The 25,518-nt window shown below is 37.8% G+C and overlaps 1 protein-coding gene across 9 annotated transcripts in view; it reads right to left on the bottom strand.

Moving 5' to 3' along the window:
* Window positions 1–25,518, bottom strand: part of ABI2 (abl interactor 2) — a 71,809-nt gene that overhangs the window by 14,227 nt on the left and 32,064 nt on the right. For 2 of the 9 annotated variants that reach the window (XM_075153413.1, XM_075153414.1), the window contains exons 3-8: window positions 20,382–20,558; window positions 9,313–9,410; window positions 8,385–8,531; window positions 7,201–7,325; window positions 6,034–6,216; window positions 2,758–2,916 (exon numbers count right to left, since the gene is read on the bottom strand). In XM_075153413.1, coding sequence (XP_075009514.1) covers window positions 2,758–2,916; window positions 6,034–6,216; window positions 7,201–7,325; window positions 8,385–8,531; window positions 9,313–9,410; window positions 20,382–20,558 — 889 coding nt within the window. The remainder of the gene's footprint in view (window positions 1–2,757; window positions 2,917–6,033; window positions 6,217–7,200; window positions 7,326–8,384; window positions 8,532–9,312; window positions 9,411–20,381; window positions 20,559–25,518) is intronic. The other 7 variants (XM_075153415.1, XM_075153418.1, XM_075153416.1 and 4 more) reach the window with 4 other exon arrangements.

Below are 25,518 nucleotides of genomic sequence, written 5' to 3'. Positions count from 1 at the left end.
ATGAGACAAACACCAGCTTAAACATTTCCTCCCAGCTTCCTTCCATATAGACCATTGGTAGATTAAGAGTTCATCTGCACAGTTGCTGTAAATTAATTCAGAAATGCTCAAGAGCACCTTCCACTGGGTTGCTTCAGCCTGGTAAGAATTCGGCTGTGCAAACACTGTGTAGTGCAGACCACCATCTCAGTAGTTGCCCAGTTTCTCCCACAGGGTTTTTAGCCTGTGCTGAGCTCCATACCGCTTAGATACTGCTATCTAAGGTTGCAAAGTTAAAACACTTGTTAGGTGGCACGGCTGGCAAGAGTGGCTTTGGGACAGACATGTGCTGAAATCACTTAGGGTCTGCATTTCTTAATATTTTCTTTTCAGTTGTTAAAAAGGTCTCACCATGAAGTAGAGAAATTATATTCTCTTATAAGTGCCATTCAAAAGAACAGGGCAAGGCAAGTATCTTTCATCCTCCTGTGAAGTGAATAAACAAAAATGACTATGCCAACATACTAAAAAATGGAAGTGGAAAAAACAGTACTGCTTTACTGCCAAACAACTTGCAAAGAAGAAAAAGCCATAGCTGGCACACTCCTCTGCCTGTTGTAAGGTCTCTTTTTCATCTCTTAGGTTTGTGTTTTCTCCCTCTCTTCAGGAATGCTGAGAAGTAATCATGGCCCCTATCCTGTCACTACTAACCCTGCTCCTTACAGACACAACAGTCCCTCTGTTCTTAAGGTCTTCATCAATTATGCATGCTTGAGCACCCTCTCCTTTCAAGGTCAAGGCCAAAAAAACTTGGTTTAGTATAACTGCAAAGCTAATAAATTCTGTATTCTGCTAGGTATATAAAAAAAAGTCTCTTACTACAACTGCTTATTTATGTTGTATCAAGTAAGCCAGTATAATTGAAGTATTTTGTTTGTGATTTACAGCTCAAGTGACAACTCACCATAATCTTGGTGTAATTACTCTTGCGCACCCCACTGAATTGTGGTTATGTAACTTATTTAAAGTCTATTTGGCATCTTCTGTGATTACCTGCTAACAATGCAATGGTAGCTTGCAGAGAATTGCCCCTCTGCTAAAGCAGAAATGCACAGCAGTTGTCAGAAGCTCTCTGGATGTACTGAAAATCCTCTTTACTGCAAAGGTAATCCTGAAAGGTTTCTTTTATTGCTATTACCCTTTCCTTCTTGCCTACTCCCCTTCAGCCTTCAATACGTATATAATGTGCTTAACAAATACCACATATATCGGGCAACTGGGCTGCAATTTAGTCATATAACTTCCTCCACCCCTGTCTCCACCAGGACCATCCACTTCCTTCTCAAGTTAAGCACACACACATCTTTGCAGGGTAGCTCATAAGCAGTAATATTTGAACCTGATCAAATCCCTTAAATGCAGATTGCAGCATTTGAGCTAATTCCAAGTTTAGTGCTCAATTTAAATTAAAAAAAACCAAACAAACACCAAAAACCACCATCACCACAACAACAAAAACATAAATGCACTGTAGTGCTTGCAAGTAAACATTCAATCTTGCTGGTAATAAACATTCAGTCTTGCTGTAGCGTGTCCAGAGAAGGGCAACGAAGCTGGTGAAGGGTCTGGAGCACAAGTCTTATGAGGAGCGGCTGAGGGAACTGGGGTTGTTTAGTCTGGAGAAGAGGAGGCTGAGGGGAGACCTCATCGCACTCTTCAACTACCTGAAAGGAGGTTGTAGCGAGGTGGGGGTCGGTCTCTTCTGCCAAGTAACAAGCGATAGGACGAGAAGAAATGGCCTCAAGTTGCACCAAGGGAGGTTTAGATTGGACATTAGGAGAAATTTCTTTACTGAAGGGGTGGTCAGGCCTTGGAACAGGCTGCCCAGGGAAGTGGTGGAGTCACCATCCCTGGAAGTATTTAAAAGACGTGTAGATGAGGCGCTTAGGGACATGGTGTAGTGGGCATGGTGGTGTTGGGTTGATGGTTGGACTCGATGATCTTAGAGGTCTTTTCCAACCTTAATGATTCTATGCCTCTAATAGGGCAATTTCCTAACAAGGAACCTTTAGTATGTCTCCTGCATCTTTCTGTAGCTTCGTCAAAAAAGGTCTCCCCCACTCTGGTATCAAAACCTTCACATCACATCAGGAGCACAGGGAAAAGGACTCCTTAGAGGAAAAGCTACTGCATTCTGCTTGACACACAGGACATGCCACTCCTCATTAATATCTCATCCTGCTTTTTAAGACAGGTCACCCATTAAAATAACATCACCTGTGGACTTTGCAGATGACCAAGCTCCCTTGCATCCCATACCAAACCCCACTGATGTCTCTAAGGTGTCTAATGCTTACCCTTGCATAACAAGTGCAATTTCTTGAACTGTCCGTTAATCAGAAGGAAAAAGCAAACAAGATAAAGACTGATTAATGAAGAATCAGTGTTCTGGTGCAAAATCAAATACCCATCCCACACCAAAGCAGACAGATGACACATGCTGTAGTTAAGGACTAAAGCTTGTCTAATAGGGACTGTGAGATCGAAAGTAATTTTTTTGGCAACAAAGCCAGTATTGTCTTAAACTGCTTGCCATAATGGAAGCTGAACGCTCTGTACTTGGACTGCAGCTTTGGCATGGCTACCAGCAACATACTGGAAGTTACCTGAGACTAACTGCAAGATCCGCAATGGAGACAGAACAGAAGATTTCACAGCTCTGAAGGCCACTCTGTTCGCCACTGTGTTGAATTCAAGAGAGCAGAAAAACTTTCTTACCTGGGTTCTGGTTATAAAATGGTCCTCCATTCATCTGGTTCTGAAGGCTTGTCTGTGATGTGATCGAAGGAGGACGCCGATATGGCAAAGATCCCCCTATTGTTGGGGGTGTGTGACGAGATGCAGGCCTGTTCATGCTGTAGAACTGAACTGGGTGACCTAGGTTAGAAAGAGAAATGTATTAGCAAAGAGAAGAATGATGCCTAGCTTTTTTATATCTGCATTCAAGATTCAAAGGATTGGAAAGGTTTTCAGTTTTTTTAAGACAGCCTGCATCCTGGGAGCAGTCAGCCAGTTCAGCTGCCAGACTGGCAGGACACTGGATGTCTCAATAGCAACACAAAAAACAAGTCTCCCAACTCCCTGTACTCAGCACTGCTCACAAAAGCCAGTATGAAAACACAAAGGTGTCTAAGCTACAAAGTTTCAAAATAGAAAGAAAATAACTCCCAGTTATCCATTTTATATAATATATTATAATAACTTCTTGCAAATTTAGTTATTCATAAACCTGCAAAAAACCCCACACTTCACAGTCCAGCAATTAAGGAACATACATGTACAAACTAACTGTACGTCATTTCCAAGATTCAAAGCCATCACGTTCTACAACTGAAAAACACAATACTAACTATCTTAGTGCTGTTCAGGAAATATGCAGAGAATCATCTGGGGAGAAGAGAATGTTAGAAACTGCTTGAAGGATGGAATAAATGAAATCATACTCAAAAGACCCTCTTTTCAGGGAGCTGTCAATTGAAACAACTCCTTAAAAACTTGCTCTCCATTTTAATCACTTCCCGTATCAAAGTAATTGTCCTGGTTTCGTCCAGGAGAGTTAGTTTTCCTCCTAGTAGCTGGTATAGTGCTGTGGTTTGGATTTAGTTTGAGAATAATGTTGATAACACACTGATGTTTTAGTTGTTGCTAAGTAGTGTTTACACTAAGTCAAGGACTTTTCAGCTTCCCATGCTCTGCCAGGTGCACAAGAAGCTGGGAGGGAGCACAGCCAGGAGAGCTGGCCCAAACTGGCCAAAGGGGTATTCCATACCATATGACGTCATGCTCAGTATATAAACTGGGGGGAGTTGGCCGGGGGGCAGTGACCGCTCCTTGGGAACTGGCTGGGCATTGATCGGCGCGTGGTGAGCAATTGCACTGTGCATCACTTATTTTGTATATTCTTTTATCATTGTTATAATTATTATTTTCCCTTCCAAACTGTCTTTATCTCAATCCATGAATTTTACTTTTTTTCCCAATTCTCTCCCCCATCCCACTGTGGGGGAGGGGGAGGGAGTGAGCGAACGGCTATGTGGTGTTTAGCTGCCTGCCGGGTTAAACCACAACAGTAATTGATCCTGAATCTAAGCAAGCAATAAATAAAGCAAGACCATTAAGCTATCTTCTGTGCTCACATAAAGTTCTCTGGCTTATATACTGTATATAACAGTAAACAGTAAACTGGATTTGTTATACCCATATGGGTTATTACCCTCCCTAACTATTCTGCCTCCACCATTTGTGCTAGAGGTAAATTTCAGAGTTTGCAAGAAAACAAGGGAAGAAGGGATGGTCACTGTGGTTGAGGAGACACGCATGCAGGGAAGTAAATAGGGAAACAGAACAAATGAATGTGCAATTTTTTAAAAGCCTGCATTGTCCTTCACTATGTTTTGATTGCTTTGCAAAATTTCACAGTAGGTCAGTAAATAAAATGCAAGTTGCTTGCTGTGTTACTTGCTTCTAACAGCAAATGCATGAACTAGAGATACACATTCCTCCTGCTTTGTACAGATATGTACATCTCAAAAAATGCACTTTTTACAGATGAAGAAGAAGAACAGTTAAGAAGCAATCCACCAGGCTTTTTCGCATTTTTCCTACTGCCTCTTTCCAATGTGTCTGTCTCCCTGTTACTTAATGCGCTGGTAGAAATTGGTGGTGATTGGAGAGAAGGGAGGAGAGAAGAATCAGGGATAAGAGATCCTTAAAGACCAAAAACTACAACCTCATAAATGGTAAACTATCCAGTCTCTTCAAATACTTTATTTCAGAGAAGCCATGCAAGCAACCTCATTAATAGGACAGGGAAACAAAAGGTCTTAAAAATAGCAAGTAACCTGAAATTTCTCTTATGGAATTGTCAATGTGAATTTATAGCCATTAAAATATTAACCTCTGCTTGACTTTGACTTGTCAAAGAATACAGAAGCAATATGGCTTAGTAACTGGGATACTGACAGTGCTTCAAAAATGGAAAACTGATTGAGGCCCCATACGATATAGCTCATCTTCTAAACATGAAAGTAGTTTAGACATCAGGATCATCTTCTGATACCAAAATTCATTACAGTTCAGAAGCTTCTAGTCATAGTCATGGATTCTAGTGTAAGTATTTTCTAATTTTATATGAACCACAGCACCTTAAACTAAATACGATTTCAAGAACACTTCCGGTACCTGATGAAATTCTTACTAAGAGAGACCAAGACTAATAAACACACAAACCAATTTACACCGTTGTGATCAACCTTCACTACAATGAAAAGTAACAAAGCACGTAGGAAGCTATATATGAATTTGGCTCTCTAAAAGAGATCTTTACAATGCAGGTGTAAGGCCTCATCAAAAGCTGATGTGTTATGGTTAGTAAGTACTGTATGCTGCAACTTCAACATTGAGAAAATGAAAAAGGTAGGGTGATTTCATAAAGATTAAAAAAAGCACGTTGCAATATACACTATAAGTACCACCTATTAAAACAAAATGCTTTAGTACTATTCTGCATAATAAAAACTTGTATTTTACCTGACATTGAACGCAAAAAAAATGCCCTTTTTATCAGTTCATTGAAAGGAGACTTGTCACTTGAAAGCATTGAAGAGACAAGTCACATAAATTATACTTTGCTAGATGCACTTTTTTTATTCCACTACTGAAAGAGAATAATCAGACCCACAACTACCAGTGCCGGTTACCCCCAAACATAATTATTCTACGAGATTCTCAGTATCCAAACCGCAATGAAATGATAATTATATAAATGTAAAAATAATAAAATTATAAAATTAAATGATTGCTGTTCATAAAACTAGCACACCTTGAATTGTCTACTATAACCATTACCTTATAGTTGGGTATTAGCAGGTATTTTCTAGTTATATTTAAAACGAAATAATTTTTAAAAATCACTGCTTCTGAAGTAACTCTGAAAAGCCTTGGATCGTGATCACATCGGGGTTCATCTGCCCACCAGCTGGAGCAGACACTCACCTGTAGAGGGTGTGGAAGAAACAGCAGGGGGAGTTGGAGAGGTGAAGCCATCAGCAAGGGGCTGAGCTCCTGCAGCAGCAGCAGCAGCATCTGGGGCAGCGGAGGAAGGGGCAGGAGCAGGAGGAGCGGGAACAGGAGCAGAGGTAGCAGGAAGGGGAGAAGTGCCAGCCGAGCCAGCAGGGGCTAAGTGAAGAGAGGAGGAAGAGGTGGAGTTAATAAGGAGATATGTTAGCAAGGATTAGAGAAAGCCTTCGACTATTCAGTGTTAGCTCTTTATTAGATGCACGGTATTTTAGAATGCACAAGGAGATGAGAGAAAAATGGAGCTGTTAAAGAAAGGCTCATTCCTGTGTAGACGGTAAATGAGAGCCAAGCTAATCCACTTCTTCTTTCCAGGTCTGAAGGGAACAACCCAGAACTTTTCACTGAAAGCCATTACTTTTGAAAGATGTCTTTACGCCGTGTTATTTACGCTTTGACCTGTAGCACAGCTGCCTTTAGCTTTTGTATGAATTAGAAAATATACAGAAGAGGAAAGCCAAATATTTCCAGTTCTTTGGTTCAGAAGCATCATGTATTTCAGATCACACTGCAAGTCAACTATACACTCTTCTTCACTGAAAGGGCTGAGCAAAGGAAAAAGGAATACTTGTATCACTTCCTATTTCTGGAAAGACTGGGGTGATGACATTGAACAGTGTCTTTTTGTGACAACTCAGTTAGGCTTGCATTAATGTACGAAAGATTTACTCTGTGCCTGCCTCTCATTTCATCTAATTTTCTAAAAGCATGCTTCTATATATCTGTATGAACAGCCAATTAAAAAAAAACATTTATTTGCTTAAAAGGACAAGGGAGAAGTTTCCCTCAGCCCACTGAAAAAGGTGTTGTGTTCTATCTAGTCACATGCAGGCAGCCAGGCAAAAAATTCTGATAAACAAATTAATATATAAAAGAAGCATTAGAGCACGTCAGACACTGCCAGAAAAGATACTACTTGATTCAAACTCATACTATCAATAGCAAGCAATTTTCAAGGCTTGCGTGTTTCTGGATAATGAACTTTTGAGACTTCTCTTGAGGTTAACTCAGCACTGTGTTTAGGAGACTTGCAAATGCTAAAGGTTAATACTAAGCCAGAAAGAGGAACAGCAAGTTTCCATTTACCTGGATAGACACTGGGAGGAGATGGTGTGGGAACAGCAATAGGAACACCCACACTTCCACTTCCACTGTTCTCTCGACTGCTGCTCCGACTACTTGGGTGGCTTCCTCCACTGCTCCCACTACTGCTGTAAGAAACCAAAATATCCCAGGGTATGAATATGCTGCTCTGCCTGCTGAAACGTAAGATCCCTCATGTAGCACCTTACTAATTCAGAGAAGTTAACAGGGAACAGGAGAAAAGAAACACAGATGATATAAACCTATATAAAGCTTAGTTTTCCTAAAACTCTTCACTTTGACTACAACACAACAGGTTTTTCAGTTAGTCTTACTGAACCTGCCCAAAAATGAAACACTTCCGGAACCTTGTTCCAAAGCACATCATTCCAATATTGTTAGACCCCTACTGAGCAAATACAGACCTTTTTCCTATAACTTATAAAACGTGTAGACTCTTTAGACTCCAATTTATATGCTTTCATATAAGACTACTGAAATCTGGAAATTGTAAGACAGTAAAGTAAAAGTCAGATTTTCTTATATTTTAAGTCCATCTGTTTAGCCATCCTCAAGCACTTATGATGTTTAAAAAGTAAATATTTCAAGGGAAGTATTTAGACCTGTCACATCATGAAACTCTTATTATCCTAGAGAAAAAGGCTAGCCTTCTGCAGAACCTTTGGTAATACAGTTCAGCTTTATTCTGTGTTTGAGGTTATCAGTATCCTCAAAATACAATGCTCTTTTCCCGCTACTCAGTCTATAAACATCAAAGGCTGTTCAAACAAAAATGTGAACTATAAGCATACTATGCAGTCCTTCAACATGTAGAAGTCAAGTTGTGTACAAAGTCTTTTCCCAGTTTTGTAAGCATTTCATAAAATAATATCATTATCTACCTACTTGAAAGACTTCACAATTTTAGTAATTCATTAAGTACTGTAACTAAGTGATAGTACTAAAATTAAGGTGACTAGGGGATTAAGTGAACAATCTTAACATGATTCACTATTCTGCTTTTATTAGAGTCTATTCTCATCATGCCAAATGACGTTCCCAGTCCATATCATGAATTAGCAAGCTTCACTGTAGAGGTGCAGATGGATTTGATATTTATCGTAGCATTTTTTGTCCATATGCTTATACAATACGAACCACACTTTGTACAGGACTACACTGAATACCTGTATGTGCGATTCCTCTGATTCACAGAAGCTGTTCTAACGGGGCTCTGTTGTGAGGGAGCCATATTGCGTGTTGGGCTAGGCACGTAGTCATTTGGTACCACCGGAGGACGTACTGGCTCCAATGTACGATAGGGAGAGTGACGCCTACACAAGGACAAGCATATTTCAGAAGCAAATTAAGATAATACAGACAAAACCAAAGGTTCTTCATTCTTTAAAAGATAGCTACATACTGATCAGTAATGGGAGCTAAAAAAAAATTATTTTCTCTAAATTTGCAGTATCGACTTCGTAGGATGAGAAAAAACAATTAAGGATGGTCTTCATGTACTTTGCTCTCCAGAAGCTTTTCCTATTCATAAACTCCGTGTTGCACATCCCATTCTTGTTTTAAAAGTAATCCATATCTTGTTTTAAAATAAAACACCACGGTCTGTATGTATGTACAAAATCACATACCAACAAATGGCATTCATCCCAGTTATAACACATTTTCCTAAGGTCAAAGTCAAGTTCATAGACTTAATAGGAAAGTACTTTTATCACACACAGCACAAATAATCAAGGAACAGTGCCACATACTAATTTGCCAGTTGTTTAGCACCACCTGTCAAAGCCACACCGTTAATGACTTTTCACTCTAAAGCATGTAGTTGTAAGCGTTCTGCAATGATAGAAAGGTTCCTGTTGGGAAAGGCTGATGACACCCACTGTCCTCTGGCAGAAACATGCTAACTGATATATAAGACATGATCAGTGTAAGAGGATGCAGATATAACACCTCTTGACCTTTGTGAATGGTTAAAACAAAAACAAAACAAAACAAAAAACCCCACAAAAACCCACACTACAGAAAAACAACGAATCTTCCCTTTTTTCCCTTCTGTTCACCAAAGCCGTTTACACATTCGGTACTTGCACTTACCCAATAGTTCCTTTTCCCGACATCGGTGGACTTGGTGGCTTCTGGGTGGGTGGTGTTGTACGAGGCAGCCCACCCATCTTCATATTCTGTGTGCTGACCTGCATGAAAGAATGGGGAGAAAAACGGCCTTCACTAAGCTCAGCTTCTAGGGGAGAGACACTGAGATGCCTTTAGCAATTAGCTCTAAGTAGGGCAAGGTTTAAACAAACAAAAAAATTGAGAGGCCATGCATTTTATATGCAATTTCCACTCTGCTAGAAGTCAAGAGTTGTGCTCAAAGGACTCTTTATTACATAGGGTTTTTAAAAATTGTATATACAAAAAAATGAATTTGCCTTTAGGCTATCACATAAACATTAAATCACTGACAATACAGACACTATCTAACTTGGTTAAACCTCCCAGTCATCTTTTGAGATAAAGCTAGTTATTTCGAGTTGCACTACTGAATGGTAAAATTGCAAAAATATTTTTTAATACTCTTTAAAAATACTAAGGTTTATCTAATAGGCCACAATTTAATGTAATTCATACAAATATGGAGAAGTCAAAGTAATCTCCAAATATGATCCATTAATGTTTTAGTGTTTTCACAGTGCGATATCAAAGTTTTTAAAGATAATATTTACTGTAAATATTATTTATGTATATGTAAACATAGAGAGAAAACTATATGGAGAAAAATACAAACATGTACTTTTTCCCCCACCAAATGTGTAGCAATGAAATCTCTAAGAATTGATAAACAAATGGACAGGGAGAAAAATATTTAGCAGTGATGTGATGTGATGTAATTGCGGTTGTCCCCTCCCCCTCTTTCAGGTTAAAATACTAATGAAGTAACTTTTATATAAAAGCATTTACTTTTAACTTCTTTAAAGAACTCATCTGCATTCCTGACTGATTGATCAATCTAGGAACCAGAAACAATTGTTACCAATGTAGGCATTTTGCTTATCTGTATACTGCCAGTCAAGCATAATTCTCTCAATGCATGCACCCTTACAGGAATCAGTACATGGTCTTCTTACCAGTCTCTGTTAAACAGCTTGGATTTATGAATGCTCGAACTATTGCTTAGACACAGAGATATTCAACAAACCTAAATAAGTATGCTTACATCCCTTTTTCTGTTGTTCCTGTCATGCCCCATTTCACAGTGTTTCTTATTTCCAAAACTAAGTCTTGCCTACTGCCCCCACCTCCCATATAAAAAAGGCACAGTGATCAAGGCATTAAGGGTATTTGCAAACATCATTAAAGGCAAATTACTCCTTTAAAATTTGACTATAACAACTCACTTAAAACCCTGGCAATGTTTAGATTTGTGAATTGAAAAAAATTGAGAACAGTGTAGAGAGTAATGTATTCAGTATTTTAATCCACTGCTTTTAAATAATCCCAGTGCTATCACATTTTCAATCTGCTGGGAGGAAACGAAAACCAAGTGTTGGAAGGGTTTTTTTGTCAGATTCAAAACCAGATATTTGGATTTAGTTGTGCAAGAGTACTTTGTAATGTATGTCCATTTACGACAAAATTCTTTCGCATGGCATTATAAAGTCCTTTAAGCCAACTCTAAGCAACAAGAAATCTAAAGTTAATTCAAGTGAGGGACGAGGTAAGCACTGAACTACAACTACTTGAAGGGAAGAGGGAAAGTGTAAAATGAAGTATATTTTATTCTATACACGGAACATTAAGAAATAGCACAAAATCTGAATTTTTTTTTTAAAGTTGCAGCACCTCCTCTATTTCCTCTGTCATTAAAGCACCTGTTTCACCCACCTATTTGAGTTGTCCAAAAAAACCACAAAAAAAACAGGAAAAAACCACCTTAATTAAACACTCATGGCATTGTCACTTGCTATATTTCAAACAGCCCATTAAGCCTAGTGGGGCAGGGGTTTTGGATGTATTTAGATGACAGCAAACTTGGTCCAATCTGTGTGCCCCTGAATAGTCCATTTAGGTGTTTTAACTGGCTACACTATTGTTTCTGACCAGATGATGTAACCACTAGTTATCACTTTACAGTTAACATAAAATTCCATATGTTTAACCATAAAGAATCTTATTATTTTTATACAATCACTGCAGGAACAAAAATGAAGTTTTAGCCTTCCACTGAGCTAGAGCTACGTGAAAAGAAAGGACACTAGAGGTGGAGGATGCAGTGACATCACACAGTATACAGTAAGAAGTGGAAGTAATACTTGCCTAACGCAGAACTCCAGTGACTGCTAGTTACTTTCATTAATACTGCAAATAAACATATCCTTGACATAGGATAGGAAAAAAGCTTTAGAAAATGTGGCCAAAGAAAAAGTGATCCTTTTTTAGCCAAAAAACTTTAGACAAAGAAGCCGTTCTTAAGAAAGACTAAACTGAAAGATGGGGAAATGCACTGACAGTAAGCTTAGTTTCAGGCTCTTTGAAATGACTTTTCAGCACTGAAATCAAAATGTTGAAAGAGCAAGCAATTAAAGTTTACAGGGCTGTCTTCAAATCTGACAGGATTGATGGCTTTAAGATTAACTACTGTAAGTTAAACAACCCTATCTGAGTTAACTTCCCCTCTGACTTATGGCCAAACAATCACAGAAGAGAAATGAAGAATATAAAATTATTCCAACAGTTCTGATCAAAATGGACAGATCTGTGGAAATAATATCATGCAAGACACTAAAAAAGGTTACAGACTGCCTTGAGTAAAGAAAAAAAAAAAAAAGAAAATTTAAAACCATACAAGTTGCAACTTCCATTGAGAAACAAACATTGTAACATTTCCAACTGTCCCCTTCTATGATGACTTCTACTAGGAGGGGGGGGAAAAAAGGGGGAGGGGGGAAGGAAAGCCATTAATGCCCCCCTCTTGCAAAACTTCACTCTATTGCATTTTCCATTTTGCACATACGGATGTAAAGATAGTTTCCATACACAAATCCTCATCCACACACATCCCTCTTACAAACTTCCAAAATCCGAAGCAACCACCAGAACTCAAGGTCACATTTGCGTTTGCTGTCAAGTTTCAAAAACCCATTTTCTGGAGTAAGTTGGAATTTGCCAGAAGTTGCCAGAAGTAACAACATTTCCCCTAGCTCCGCACAGCTGGAACCACACAGATGCAACTGGTTTAATTAGAGTGTGAAAGCAGAGGAATGCATCTGTCGGTGGTTGGTTTGACTGAGGCTGCGGGACCCCACAGATCTGTGGTTGGTTTGTAGTTAAGAGTTTGCAAATTCTTTTAGGAAACTGTGTGGCAAAACAGAGCCTGCAACCAAAAATACAAAGGAGTATCTCTGCCTTTGCTCACAAGTGCCAAAACAGCTAACCACTGTGCTAAAAAAAGAAAAAATTAAGAGAGGCAGTAATGATTTGGGCACAAAGCTCAGAATAAAAAAAAAACCCAGCTGACTGTTCTAAAAGCAGGAAGACAACCCTGTAAACAGACAAGTAGTGCACAGGCTCTATGCAGAATGCAGGCAGGGGTTTTTCCAATTCTTTTTTCGCCTCTTCCCACAGAAGCAAAAAAGTAGAAAATATTACCAACTGAAGTTACATGGAAGAACACCAAATAATTCTAGGGAGATCTTGGATAAGCATTTTTTTTACTTGATACCTTGCAGAAGCTTTTTATACGTGAATTAGCAAGCACCTGCACTACAGAAAAAAAAGTCTTCTACCAAAGTTGTAACTCTGTCAGCACTGGAGCTGGAATTGGAAGTTTTACCAAGGAAGAAACTGCATAAACAACTTAAAATAAGCAGATCTTTGGTAAGTAACACATCCTGGAAGATGCTCTGAGATCCAGCTCCACAGAAACAGCCATAAAATGAACTGTAAAGAAATGGACCACCATGGATCATTCTGTTTAAAAAGGGTATGATAGTATTTCATCCAATATTTTCTATATTGAGCTACAGCGTCAGTTTTAGAAAGGTTAACATCTGATGACTTCAAGACACGATACAGGACTGACTAAGCCCTTAGAAAATGATCATTTTAAGTTTAATTTTTTTAATAATTAAGACTCATTTGCCCAATTTCTATTTTTGGCAACTAGTTTTTCATAGATCCCAGTGATTAAATCACCTTCTTATGGTCCTACATATGACTGAGTTTCCTTCATAGTTACATTTTTATGCTTCTTTAGCACTCCACTGTATAAGAAATTTGTAGTGAAATAAACTGGTTAAAACTGAGAAATCCTGCAGTTCATTCAGTTCAATTCTTGGGAATGTTTTCATGAGCAAAAAAAATTCACCGAGTAAGAAGTGCAGAAATACATAGTTGGTCAGATATAAGAGCTGGTCATCAGATATGCAAAAACTACTTGCACCAATGCACCGTGTATTTACGCAGCTGTAAGGCACTTACCTGCAACAAAGATTTCAATCCACATTTTTACTCTTCTGAAGAACATCTCATTATCAGTTCAATTACCAAAACAAAGTGGTTTTTTTTTTTCCAAAAATCCTGAATACCAGATATTCCACACAATCAAACCTCAGGAGGAGCTGCTTTCTAAAGCCAAAGTTGGACTCAGCCCAGAAATTTTTAAGTGATGCTTTATGGTCACATCAGATTTTCTAGAACTTTCAGGATGTCAAAAGAATCATCTTTTGCCCAAAATCTAACAAGAAAAAGTGTGCCATCAGTGATGTTCTTCCATGGATTATATTCAGAAACTTCAAGCAGTTACCCAACCTTCTTGAGCAATTTTATACCTGAGTCCAGCAAAAACAACCTAAGGCTGAATGAAAACTACCTTCTCACGCCTTGCTTCATCTTGTTAACGCTACAGAGAGGATGAACAGATTTTTGGCCCATCATCTGCTACCTCAAAGTAAATTCCTTTCCAGGCTGTGCTCAGCCACTCGAATACTTACTCTGCATGTCTAATTAAGCCATATGTTTGTCAGTTGATTAACCAGTTGATATGGAAGTGAAATGTCCAAATTTCAACCCTGTCTTGGCACATGACCACAAGAAGAAGCTTCAGCAAGTAAGTTTACTTGTTTTTACCACATCCACCTATGTAAAGTAATTGAAGAACCAAGTTTGGTAAATACAAAAAGGCTTAAACAATGTCATTTTCAATTGGATTTGCTGACAGGAGATGCTACAGATGCTACTCTGACTTGTAATTGGAATTTTCTTCAAAATCTGTTTAAAATTTAAAATTAAGCTACCCAGACACAAGCACAGTTAGCCCTGCTACAGTCAGTCAGTTTAATATTGTAATTGTTAGCTAAGACTAAGGTTTCTTTGCAGCCATGAAAAATAAATGCAGGCTAAACACTTCATATCCAATCTCTCGTAAGGGAAGTAAAATTATTATTCACACGGAACCAGGGTTAGCAGCCGCCTTTTAGTTTTCTTCTTTCAGGCTGATGCACAGTGACTGTAGCGAGACTTAAAGAATAACTTATGTCCACTGAGAGCTGCTGCACTGCTTTTTGCCGTTTTTCTTTTTTTTTTTTAAACCCTCATATTTTGGCAATGAGAAGTTGATTGACATATTGTGATTTCACAAATCAAATTTCTGATCACGTTCACTCTAGTAAAAATAAAGAAATATTTTAACTGGTGTTATAACAAAAAATGTTATTTTCATTCCAAACCTATAAATAGAAAAAAATATTTTTCTCCCAAAAGCTGAAGAGACTCTTATCACCACTGCAGATGATGCACAGGTATGGCAGTTCACACATAATCCATAATTATACAATTTTAAAAAAATTTTTTGGATGGTCATTAGTTGTTTGTAACTGCAACTGCAAAGAGCAATAAAGAAAACTGAGTTTGCAAATTGTTTTTTTAATATCACTGAGAAAACCATCATCCAATATGAACTGCACCCAGAATAAGGCATATTCAGCATTAGAAGTATCCATTTTGTGTGGATAGGTAGAAAGAGCCAGGGAGGAGATATAGTTTTCAATTCTCAAATAAAAAGCATTTAAACACTACATGACTTAAAATACTGTACCTCACACACTTACGTAAAAATAAATTTCAAATGACATGCGAGAAATCTCTCACTTACTAAACAGTTTCCATTGCGATCTGATGTGCTACATACACTTAAATGCCTTATTAGAAGTACCGTCTGGCCAATTCCACAGGGACATCATTGGGATATCTACAGTAATACTTCATTTTACAGGCAATCTTTTCAGGAATGTGCAGGATTTTCTTTTAGCTTTTTCCAGTCATGGAAAATACTTAGTCATGAAAAATATCTCACTTCAACTTGGAACTTCATTTAATTAATATACTCATACTACATATTAGTATTTTATGTTCCAAAATACAGTTCCTCTTTAAAACCGTGGCGGCTGCTACTAAAAACCTTTCGTTCCCTCTTTCCCCAAACCAGTTGCACTTCAGGAGGAGGATATCACAATACACAATAAAGGCTATAACCTATCTATTAATTAATGTGCTATGAACTCCAGCATAGTATCATGCACTTCATTTAACTGCTTGTCTAATTGATTTGATGCTTTTTATTGCTACTTCTGCAGCCACTAAGGCTACTAACATTTAAACCTCTTCAAGATCCTTGAGAATTTGACATGCTTCAGTTTGAGTTCTTTGATGCACTATTCATTTAATATTCTACTAAATAAATTACTAAGCTTGTTGTTTAAGGGTTATTAAATATTTTACACAAATATCAAATTTGTGAAAATTTCCATACATGAGTGCCTCTCAATATTTAAATAGTGCTAGCAGTTTCTGGAAAAATTAAGGATACTGCAACTTTAAAAAATAATATACAGATTTGAATTTGTCACACAGCTTTGGAGCCCATTATCTGAGCAATCTCACACTGAAACATTAATCCCAATCAAATCATAACTTACACCGCATATAGGATAAAAAGAATATTACACAGGGGGAGGCTTATATTCAGTTGCTATCTATTCACTGTTATCTTTTTGTCTACACAAGGTTAGCACAACATTCCTCTCTTGTAAATGATCTGGTAAATATACTGAAGGCAGTCAATATTTTGCCACAAAGCTTTTAAAATGAACTGCGTTAGCTTCCTTATATAAACAGATCAATTTATATCACAAAATGTTTATCTGCGATGAAATCATTCAACAGAAGGTCTGATACACAGGAGGGAGAGCGGGTGTTGTTTTAAACAATCAGTAACATTCATGTTGATCATCTCCCCGTGTGTAATAGTCTCAGAAGAATAAGAATGGAAATCCAGCCCTGGGGTTTCTTACCTTAAATCTAAGCAACCACTTAATGCATAAATGGAGCAAATAAAAGAGGTAAGGAAAAAAAGCATTGAAAGGTTAGTTGGAACTTCAGGATATGAAGAGAAAGGAAAAAGAAAGAAAAAAGTTAAGCATTCAGCATTAACAAAATAATGTATCAGTAGATCATAGAAAAGAGTGGTTAAAGCAGAATGTGTCATGAACAAAAGATTTTCAAGCTGAAACTTTTAATATACATTGACCACAAAGCCTTTAGATTAACACCTTAAAACTAATGCTTAAATGCTTGTACACTGTTTATTCAAGTTCTTACAGTGCTAATAAAAAGTCAGCTTCTTTCAAAATGGATCATGAGATCTAGATGGATTAACTTCAGAGATTAATTTATTTGACCTGTCAAAGAATAGCCTTACCAATACTCTGAGCTCATTTAAATTGTTACATGCATTAGCATATTTACAACTAGCTGAAACAAAAGCCTCTCAAATATTAAGCTAACATATGTTCTTTCCTAGACAATGCTGTTACTTAACTCTTAACCTGATGCCCTGAGATATCTCTTGATCAAAGATCAAGAACAAATCATTACGTCTTGTAAGAAGTACAGCACTCTATATGGATACTGCACCACATATCAGTATTTTCTAAACTATATATTAAGACATTAACTAGCAGTGAAATCTTAGTTTAAAGCCTAACTGCTAGCTTTTTGACATTAAGTCCTACATCTTGCTGGCACAATACCATATATCTTCTTTTCCCATAATAATTTTTCAAAAATACTAGTCCTTCCATTTGAATATCATTTGATCTGTTTTCAGTTCAGCTAATCTAAACGTATCATTACATTTCTTACACTTTTTGTAACACCGAACATTAAATATGCAGAATCTCAACAGCAGAGCATCCAGAGTGACTACTCCATTTCATCCACTTAGATCATAAATAGACCCTAATGTATTAAAAAAGAAACATAAATTGATTTACTAGAAAATCTCCTGTCTTTGAGATTAAAGTTCCACAGATTTATTAACCAAAACAGTCTCTGCTTCACAGAGCTACACTGGAAAACCTGGTCCCCCTGTACTGGCCAGACAGCGTGGCCAGTTACATTAGAGGGTCCATGAGCTGAAACCTTTTCCTCAGCAGCACTGCCTGATAATTACAGTGCCTTAATACAGACCACTTTGAATGGATCAAACTTTTTTTTTTCATCCTCTTGACTAGAGAACTCTTTGGAGGGAAGATTGGAAGACTTTGTAACTCGGGAGAAAAACTGAAAGCCAGCCTCTTTCAGACAAAAAGGTTCTTTAGATTTTTGCAGCATTGTAGCCTCAGGGAGGGACGATGAGGAGGGACTGCTGGAATGATATAGTGGCACTTAAATTCTCTCTCACCTATTAGAAACCATATTGTGGAGCACCTTTTCCTGAAGATGGTATCCACTGATGCTTTGAATTTCTGAATGGAAGGAATGGGTGCTCAAGTGCCTATACTACTTCTCTCAACATGGCATACTGGATTTCTTGGCCAAGGATGCTCCCTTTTTCACCTGTATTATTCTCTGTCCAGTTTGCCATCTTTCTCAGGGGTTGCAATGAATGCTTGCTGCATTAGCTCTCTGATTGTCCTGACAATGCTTTATTCTGGTCCAAGTACTAGAGGGGAAGCCCTACAGCAGAAAAAGCAGAAAGAGGACAAAGAATGCAGACTGAGGCACCCTGATGCTAACTGGAACTTTAATGCTATTTATCCAATAACTCCTGCTGAATACTCATTTGAAGGGAAGAATGCCACAGCTCAAGCAATAAAGAGCTATAAATAGGCAAATTTAAAGCTCCTATGCTTTTTCTTTTTTTCTCTTTGTTCTCCAGCCACAGATCTAGTAAACTAATCTGTAGTTACTCAAGCAGAACAAAAACAACAGATTCATAAGCACAACTGGCCACTTTCTCCCCATCAGCAAGGGAGTGGTTCTTTCTTCTGTGCTGAACACAGGATTAACCTGATCGGAACAGATCTATGGATCTTTATGTTAAGGATAGCATGATGTCAAGTTCTCTGCTTATTGTTTCACAAGTACACAATACTTTTTCATTCTTTAGATAAATATAGTACAGTGTAAATATAATTTGTAAGATGTTTCAAGCATATCACAAGCATAACAAATGGATGCAAATACACATTTGAATCATCATCCATTTGATGAACTACGTTCTTTCAGAAGAACGTAATTCATTGCATCACAGGGAGTATGATTCTGCTACATTGAGGTAAGTGGGATACTAATTATAATGGTTTAGAGACAGTGCTAAGTAAGATTGTGTTGCAGAGCAATTAAAAACGATTCTTTAATGAGTTCTAAAATAATCTCATTAAAACAAAAATGATCATTAAAATATTAGCAACAGTAATCCTCCAGGTTAATATGCTCCATCCATATCCAGAAGGAGTTCTGCTGACCTGCATAAATTCAAAATTTATAAGAATTGGCAGTAGATTTTAACACAAGACTGATCATAATTTCCTGGTCAAAACTGTAGCTATTGATGCTGGGGGTTTTTTGTTTGGTTTGGTTTTCCAAATCAAGCTTAAAGAGTCACTTGTCTTTTTAAAATCTGTTTAGGGTTACAAACTGAGGTTGACTTCTTTGGTAAGAAATGGGGAAATAAGGCTGTTAATGAACAGGATGTTCAGAAGACCTTGAGTAGAATTGCTTGGGAAAGATATTTAAATAGCACTGTTCAGAATTTGAATTTTAAGAGTTTGGTTAAACAACCTATTGCCATTTAAACGAGTATCCAAACAGACAGTTCAAATTGATCAACATAGATAACCTAGTGCAGTTAGGTGTCAAGCAAAAGAAATTCTGGTGTACTTCGACTGGAAGAAGCATCTTACCTTACTGCTACTAGGAGGTTTACAGATTTGTTAGTTTGTCATGTAAAAATGACACCGCTTTGTGTTATTTACCTTTCTTCTCCTGGAACTTTAACACTGTCAGTGTTCTCATTTCCGTATTTGTTTTCCTGGCAGCACAAGTTAACAATGAGCTCACACCTGCTGCGACTGTGTTTACATTCAGGACGTGCTTTTAAAAAATGCGTATCTAATCTCACACATGATATTACTGTTGCGTACACTGATCTAACACCTGCATACAAGAGCCACCAGTTGTGTCTCAGTCTGATCTTTGCCCTGAAACGCCTCCTTTTTTCCTTATCTTAAAAGGGAGAACCAGCTGGCTTCAAACTTGGCAGCAATATTTCCCATTCTGAAACCCCACGGGCACAAAAGTTGTGGAGAGCTCACTTTAACAAAACACATCACAGGATAGGGGTATAACTGACTCTGACAGAAAGAAGAAAAGGGAGCACATAATACTTCTTATGCAAACCCTTTCTTCGGGTGAGCTTCAAAGTAAATCAGTGGCAATCAGAGCTGGATCATACTTTGCGATGCTAATTCAGGCAGAAAAGTGAGAGTCATTAGCCCTTCAGTCCCCAGGTATATCCCTAGCAACTGATTCAAACAGTAATAGCAGCATCACACAACTTGGTATTTGGAAGCATTTTAAAAGGTGAGACCCATAGTCCCAAATATCCTCAGAAATAAGATTCAGTGGGTTTGCAAGGTTTAGAAACACTGGGGCAAGGGAACGGGAAGGGGCAACTGCAAATTGGACAGGACTCCTCTTGTGTTTATAGACACATTGGCCAGGCAAGGAGAAACTGGTATATTACCATGAAAAGCATCAGGTTATTTTGAAAATATACAAAGACAATGTATTTGCAGTTTGGCTGTTTTAACAATATCACCTACCTTCACTCCATGTCCAATATCATCTAGAATTGTATAATCAATAGGTTTCCTGATGTAGCGAACTGGTCGCTCCAAGTTAGCTGGTGCAATGATTTTGTGAGTTCTTGAGGTGTTTTTGTTTGTAGTCAAGATACCAATTTCTCTTCTAGCAACTTTCTCTTTGTGAATGTCCACCGTCTACAAAAGACGCAGTGTATTTACTAACAGTGGTATGCATTTGAATACAGAGTCAGTATTAAAAAAAAAAAGAATCAGTTCCAACGTTTCGAAGTTCTCTGTGTACTGTGCTAAACATATCACTACATACACTCGATTACATCATCTTTGTTCAATTTACTGTTGAACTTGCCACCTCTAAACCCACACTAATAGCCACGGGTTCTTTGGGTTTTCTGTTACTCTCATTCATTACAGTTCAGCAAAATTTCTTCTCCTTTCCCTTCTTAGTAGTTCCCATTAATTTATTGACACTGTTTTATATGATTCTTTCAATTATCCTTTTTAATTTTACAATCACTCTCTGAGCTCGTCTTTGAAGTAGTCTCCAACTAGATGAAGTGTAAGGATACCTTCCCAAACCTCAACTTGACCTGAAAAACAAACCATAAGCAGGCTTTCTCACACTGTAAAACAGTTTGCTAAACTAGGACTGGTAGTCATATGACAGAATAAAATTTCACTCAGACAAATTGACAAGGTATTTCAGTCATTACAAATCACTCATCACAAAGCAATGATTAGATTTTAGAACATGCTCAGTACTAATTTATCCACAATGAAGCCAGTGGTTAAGCCCAGTGCCTTTACTTAGAATGCCTAAGGCCAACACTGAAAATCCCTCCCTCCACGTATTACAATGAGTACTACAGGAGAATCTCTAGTGTAAGACAAAGCCCTGCTGAAAATTCACTGCCTAAAAACACGTACTTGAATCTTCTTTGATAAAAAGAGTAGGAAAAAGTTACCAAAAAGTCTATCTAGAACTTCCAGGAAAACAAAATCTCTTAAATCATGGTGCACGAGTTGCTTGCATCATTCCTTGTTCACAAAACAGCTTTCCTTATAAGAAATTTGCCGGAGTTGTGAACAAACATTTTAGCTACAGGATAAAAAAAAAGGTAAGAAAACAGCCAGAATCACCACCATTAGGATTTCTAAACATTCATAGGATTTCTTGTTACCACTTTAGTGATTATGAATGGTACCAGAAAGACTTCTCAAAGTTAGGAGACAGGCTCTGTAGTAACTAAGGAACAGGTACAAATGAAAACTCATTTTCATAACACACATTTTTTAAATTTTATTTTTCTGTGGGCAGGGATTGGGGCAGTGGGGTTGCTTACACTGTTTTACCCTTTTGTTTGTGCTACTGCTAGCAAAACAAGCAAAATGGACCCTGCATTACCTTATGCAATCTTCATAACCTTTGAAACTATAAAATTAAAAAAAAACACTTCCAAGAAGTTGTTTATTCACATTCTTTCCAGAGAAGAATTTCCACAAATACCAGGGGCATTATATGGAAGCTTAAATTACTATCTATCAAGATTACGTAGTATTTTCCAGCAACATATTTTCAAGATCCTGCAACTTTGCTACAATTAAGCACTGAATACAACTTTGTCATGTACATTTCTGCCACCTCTAGTACCACCTGCCTAGAACTGTAAGGTTTCTACTAAAGCTGCACAGCTATTTCTTAAAACAAAGCTACAGAAAAATAGATTATTCAAGGTCAAAATATGTTGGCAACTCTTTCTTTGGAAAGCTTGAGTTTGTTGAGCAATGACTTGAAATTTAATAGGGGTGGTTAAGCTATCTGGGACACATCCTCCATCACCCTCACAAAAAGCCACCCAGATTTGGCCAATATATAAACTCTGCAGAAATTCACGGTTCGTACGAGCTTGATAGAAACACAGATATTTCTATGACTACTTAACAACTAAACCACTCTCTAACCAATTTTGCCAAAGTCCTTCCTGAAGCTCCCTGTGATGACCAGGTCTATATACCATCACCCAATACAATAGTGCAGATCAGATCTTAACAGCTCTTATGATATTATTGATTGTACAAGCACCAGTGCAAACAGAGCACATAAACACGTTCCAGGCCAGAGTACCAAAAGCGTACCATTCTGCATCAGGGTAAGATTCAATATTTTATCTTCCTTCACAGGTTTTTATCCTTTCTCTGTGCCAGACCTTTGCTTTTGCAGCATAGTGGAAGGAGAAGTTCTGGAACAAGTAGCAGTCATATCAAAGAGGTTGTCTACAGAATCCTCACCTCATCTGTTGAGGAGTTAGAAAGCACATACTTTCTTGTTAAGCTAATGGTATGTGATTGCAACAACTTGGAGGACAATCTCATGTTTAATACCACTGAAGAATTCAATCTCTATGATTATCTCAGACTTCATCTGTGAACTAGACATGTCACTAGAGACCTGCAGAAACATTACACTGACTCTTGTATGTTCTTTGTCTCACAGGCCTCTGATACCATTTGCGAGAATGTTAAACAACCTCAGCTGCAACAGCAGTTGCACCTGAAATGCTCTATGTAATGTACTGAAACATCAATGTTTTAAATGTACTGAAACATCAAAATCTTATGGGACTGAATCTGGTCATTCAAAACTAGTTTACGCCTTGGACACTAAACACTCAGACCCTTAATTTCCATCTACAAATCAGAAAGAAAGTAAAGTAATTAGTGCAGTGTTGGCAAGATGATTTCTTCCTTTCTCTGCATTTCAAGTGCTTGACCTCTGCAACTCTGCAATTATCTATAAATACAATGTGAGTACAGATATTTAATGCACATGTTATTGTAGCGATGGTATCTTGGCACTGTGGAAACTTGTTTCCATGAATGGAAAGTGTGGTTTTTTAATTATTCATAGGAGTTGTGAGTTTCCTTAAGGACTATGGTGATCAGTGAGGCATGATTACAGTGACAAACAATAAAATGCATAAAACCTAATTAAAACCTGACGCTCATCTATTGGGAATTCTCTTGCATGATGATTCAGAACATCTCTTTTACCTTGAATAGCTATGGAATGACTAAGAGTATAAAAACGGCACCTAATTCTGGTACACACTCCTAAAATTGTATTGAAAAGCGTTTTGCTGGCGGGTTTTTCAAAATTTTCATTTTCTTGCTTAGTAGACTACTGGAGTCATAAGATCTTAAGACACCTATGAAACAGCAGAAAGGAATATTGAGGTATTTGATTAGTAGAGAAAGGAACAAAGATTAACCTTCTACTAAAGAAAATTAAAACATTTATCCTCAACACACAGGTAATTATTGCCTCCAGTACTAGCATAAATCCCTTAAGTGAGACAGGAGAATGCTTGCAGAATGTTTATTCAGCCATTTAGAAACTTCTATTGAGAAGTTTTTGGGGTTAGAGCTGGACTAACAAAACACCTGGCTTGGAAAGTCTGTCAGGAAAAGCAGATGGGATACACTGTGCCCTTCTATAACTTAAAACATTGTTTTCTAACAAGAAATTTCAGACTCCCGACAGCATTATTACGCATTTTTCCCCCATAGCTCTATTACCTTTGGCAAAGGCTTTTAAATGACAGTTTGTTAGAGGTTAGGCTTATTACTATCATCTTTTCTTATGTTTTCCAAGATGCCTGCAATAAGGCAAGGGATAGCTTAAGCGGAAAAAAAGTATAAACCACTGCATTTTTTTCTATTAGGAATTTTCTGGCCATTTTAAAACATTAAGTTTCCATACTGAATTCAATAAAAACAGCCTCAAGATCTGTAAAGACTAAAATAGAAAAAACATTAAATCATTTCTGGGATTCCAAAGTTAACACTATTTACCACTTCACTTTGAAGCCACTGAACTCAAGAGTTTCGAGAAATATTCTCTTCTACTTGTAAGTGAAATTTGTTGAAGTATTACGTTAGCACTTGTGCTGGTTTTGGCTGGGACAGAGTTAATTTTCTTCCTAGCAGCTAGTATGGGGCTATGTTTTGGATTTGTGCTGGAAACAGTGTTGACAACACAGAGATGTTTTTGTTCCTGCTGAGCAGTGCTCACTCAGAGTCAAGGCTTTGTCTGCTTCTCACCCCACCCCATCAGCGAGGAGGCTTGGGGTGCACAAGAAGCTGGGAGGGGACACAGCTGGGACAGCTGACCCCAACTGACCAAAGGGACATTCCATACCATATGACGTCATGCTCAGCATATAAAGCTGGGGGGAGGTTGGTGTGGGGGCCGCTGCTCGGGGACTGGCTGGGCATCGGTCGGTTGGTGGTGACCAATTGTTTTCATTTGCATCACTTCTCTTTCTTGGGTTTTATTTCTCTCTTTGATATCTTCCTTTTCATTACAATTTATCTTTATGATGATGATGATTATAGTTCAATTATTAAACTGTTTGTATCTCAACCCACAAGTTTTCTCACTTTTACTCGTCTGATTCTTTCCGCTATCCCGCTGCGGGGAGGAGTGGGGGGGGAGAGTGAGCAAGCGGCTGTGTGATGCTTAGTTGCTGGCTGGAGTTAAACCACGATAGCACTTCGAAAGTCTAAACTATAGTGAAATTTCAGAAATAAAAGTCTCCAGAAACCTTGATTTCTTCCTCTTCTCAAAAGATTCTAATTTAAATTTAACAATTTATTGTCAGTCTGTTAGTCTGGGCTTTTAAAATTCAGTTTTAAAAAATCTTAGAAGAAAACGTTGCTTAAATATAGCGTTGCTGGGCTTTTTTTTTTTTTTAATCTAATTTGATAGAATTTAAACAAACTAATTGCAAGTTACCTTGAAAATTGGATTATTACTTTAAAATAAGTAACTTAGCAATTTTGACATGTTAAAAGTGTGGCATTAATTGTCTCAACTCAAGTTGTACGTAATTTATACGCAAAGAAAGAGGTCATAATGATAAAAAATGCTGAAAAGCTACTTGCTCCATAAACGGCTAATATATACTGTGGAAAATTAGACTTGCATTTTTGAAAGAGTTTGGCTATTCTTGTAACTTGCAAGAATAACACAACTGAAAATGGTTACAAGCCTTTACTGACTTACCAATGGAAGGTCCAAGTGAACTTCCCTGCAGAGACCAACCAGCTCACACGTGTTGCTACAGTTCAGCTAAGC

Source organism: Calonectris borealis, chromosome 6 (genome assembly GCF_964195595.1).
Source record: "Calonectris borealis chromosome 6, bCalBor7.hap1.2, whole genome shotgun sequence".
NCBI classification, from domain to species: domain Eukaryota; kingdom Metazoa; phylum Chordata; class Aves; order Procellariiformes; family Procellariidae; genus Calonectris; species Calonectris borealis.
The sequence above is the reverse complement of the archived record's forward strand: the minus strand, read 5'-3'. Positions and strand labels throughout refer to the sequence as shown.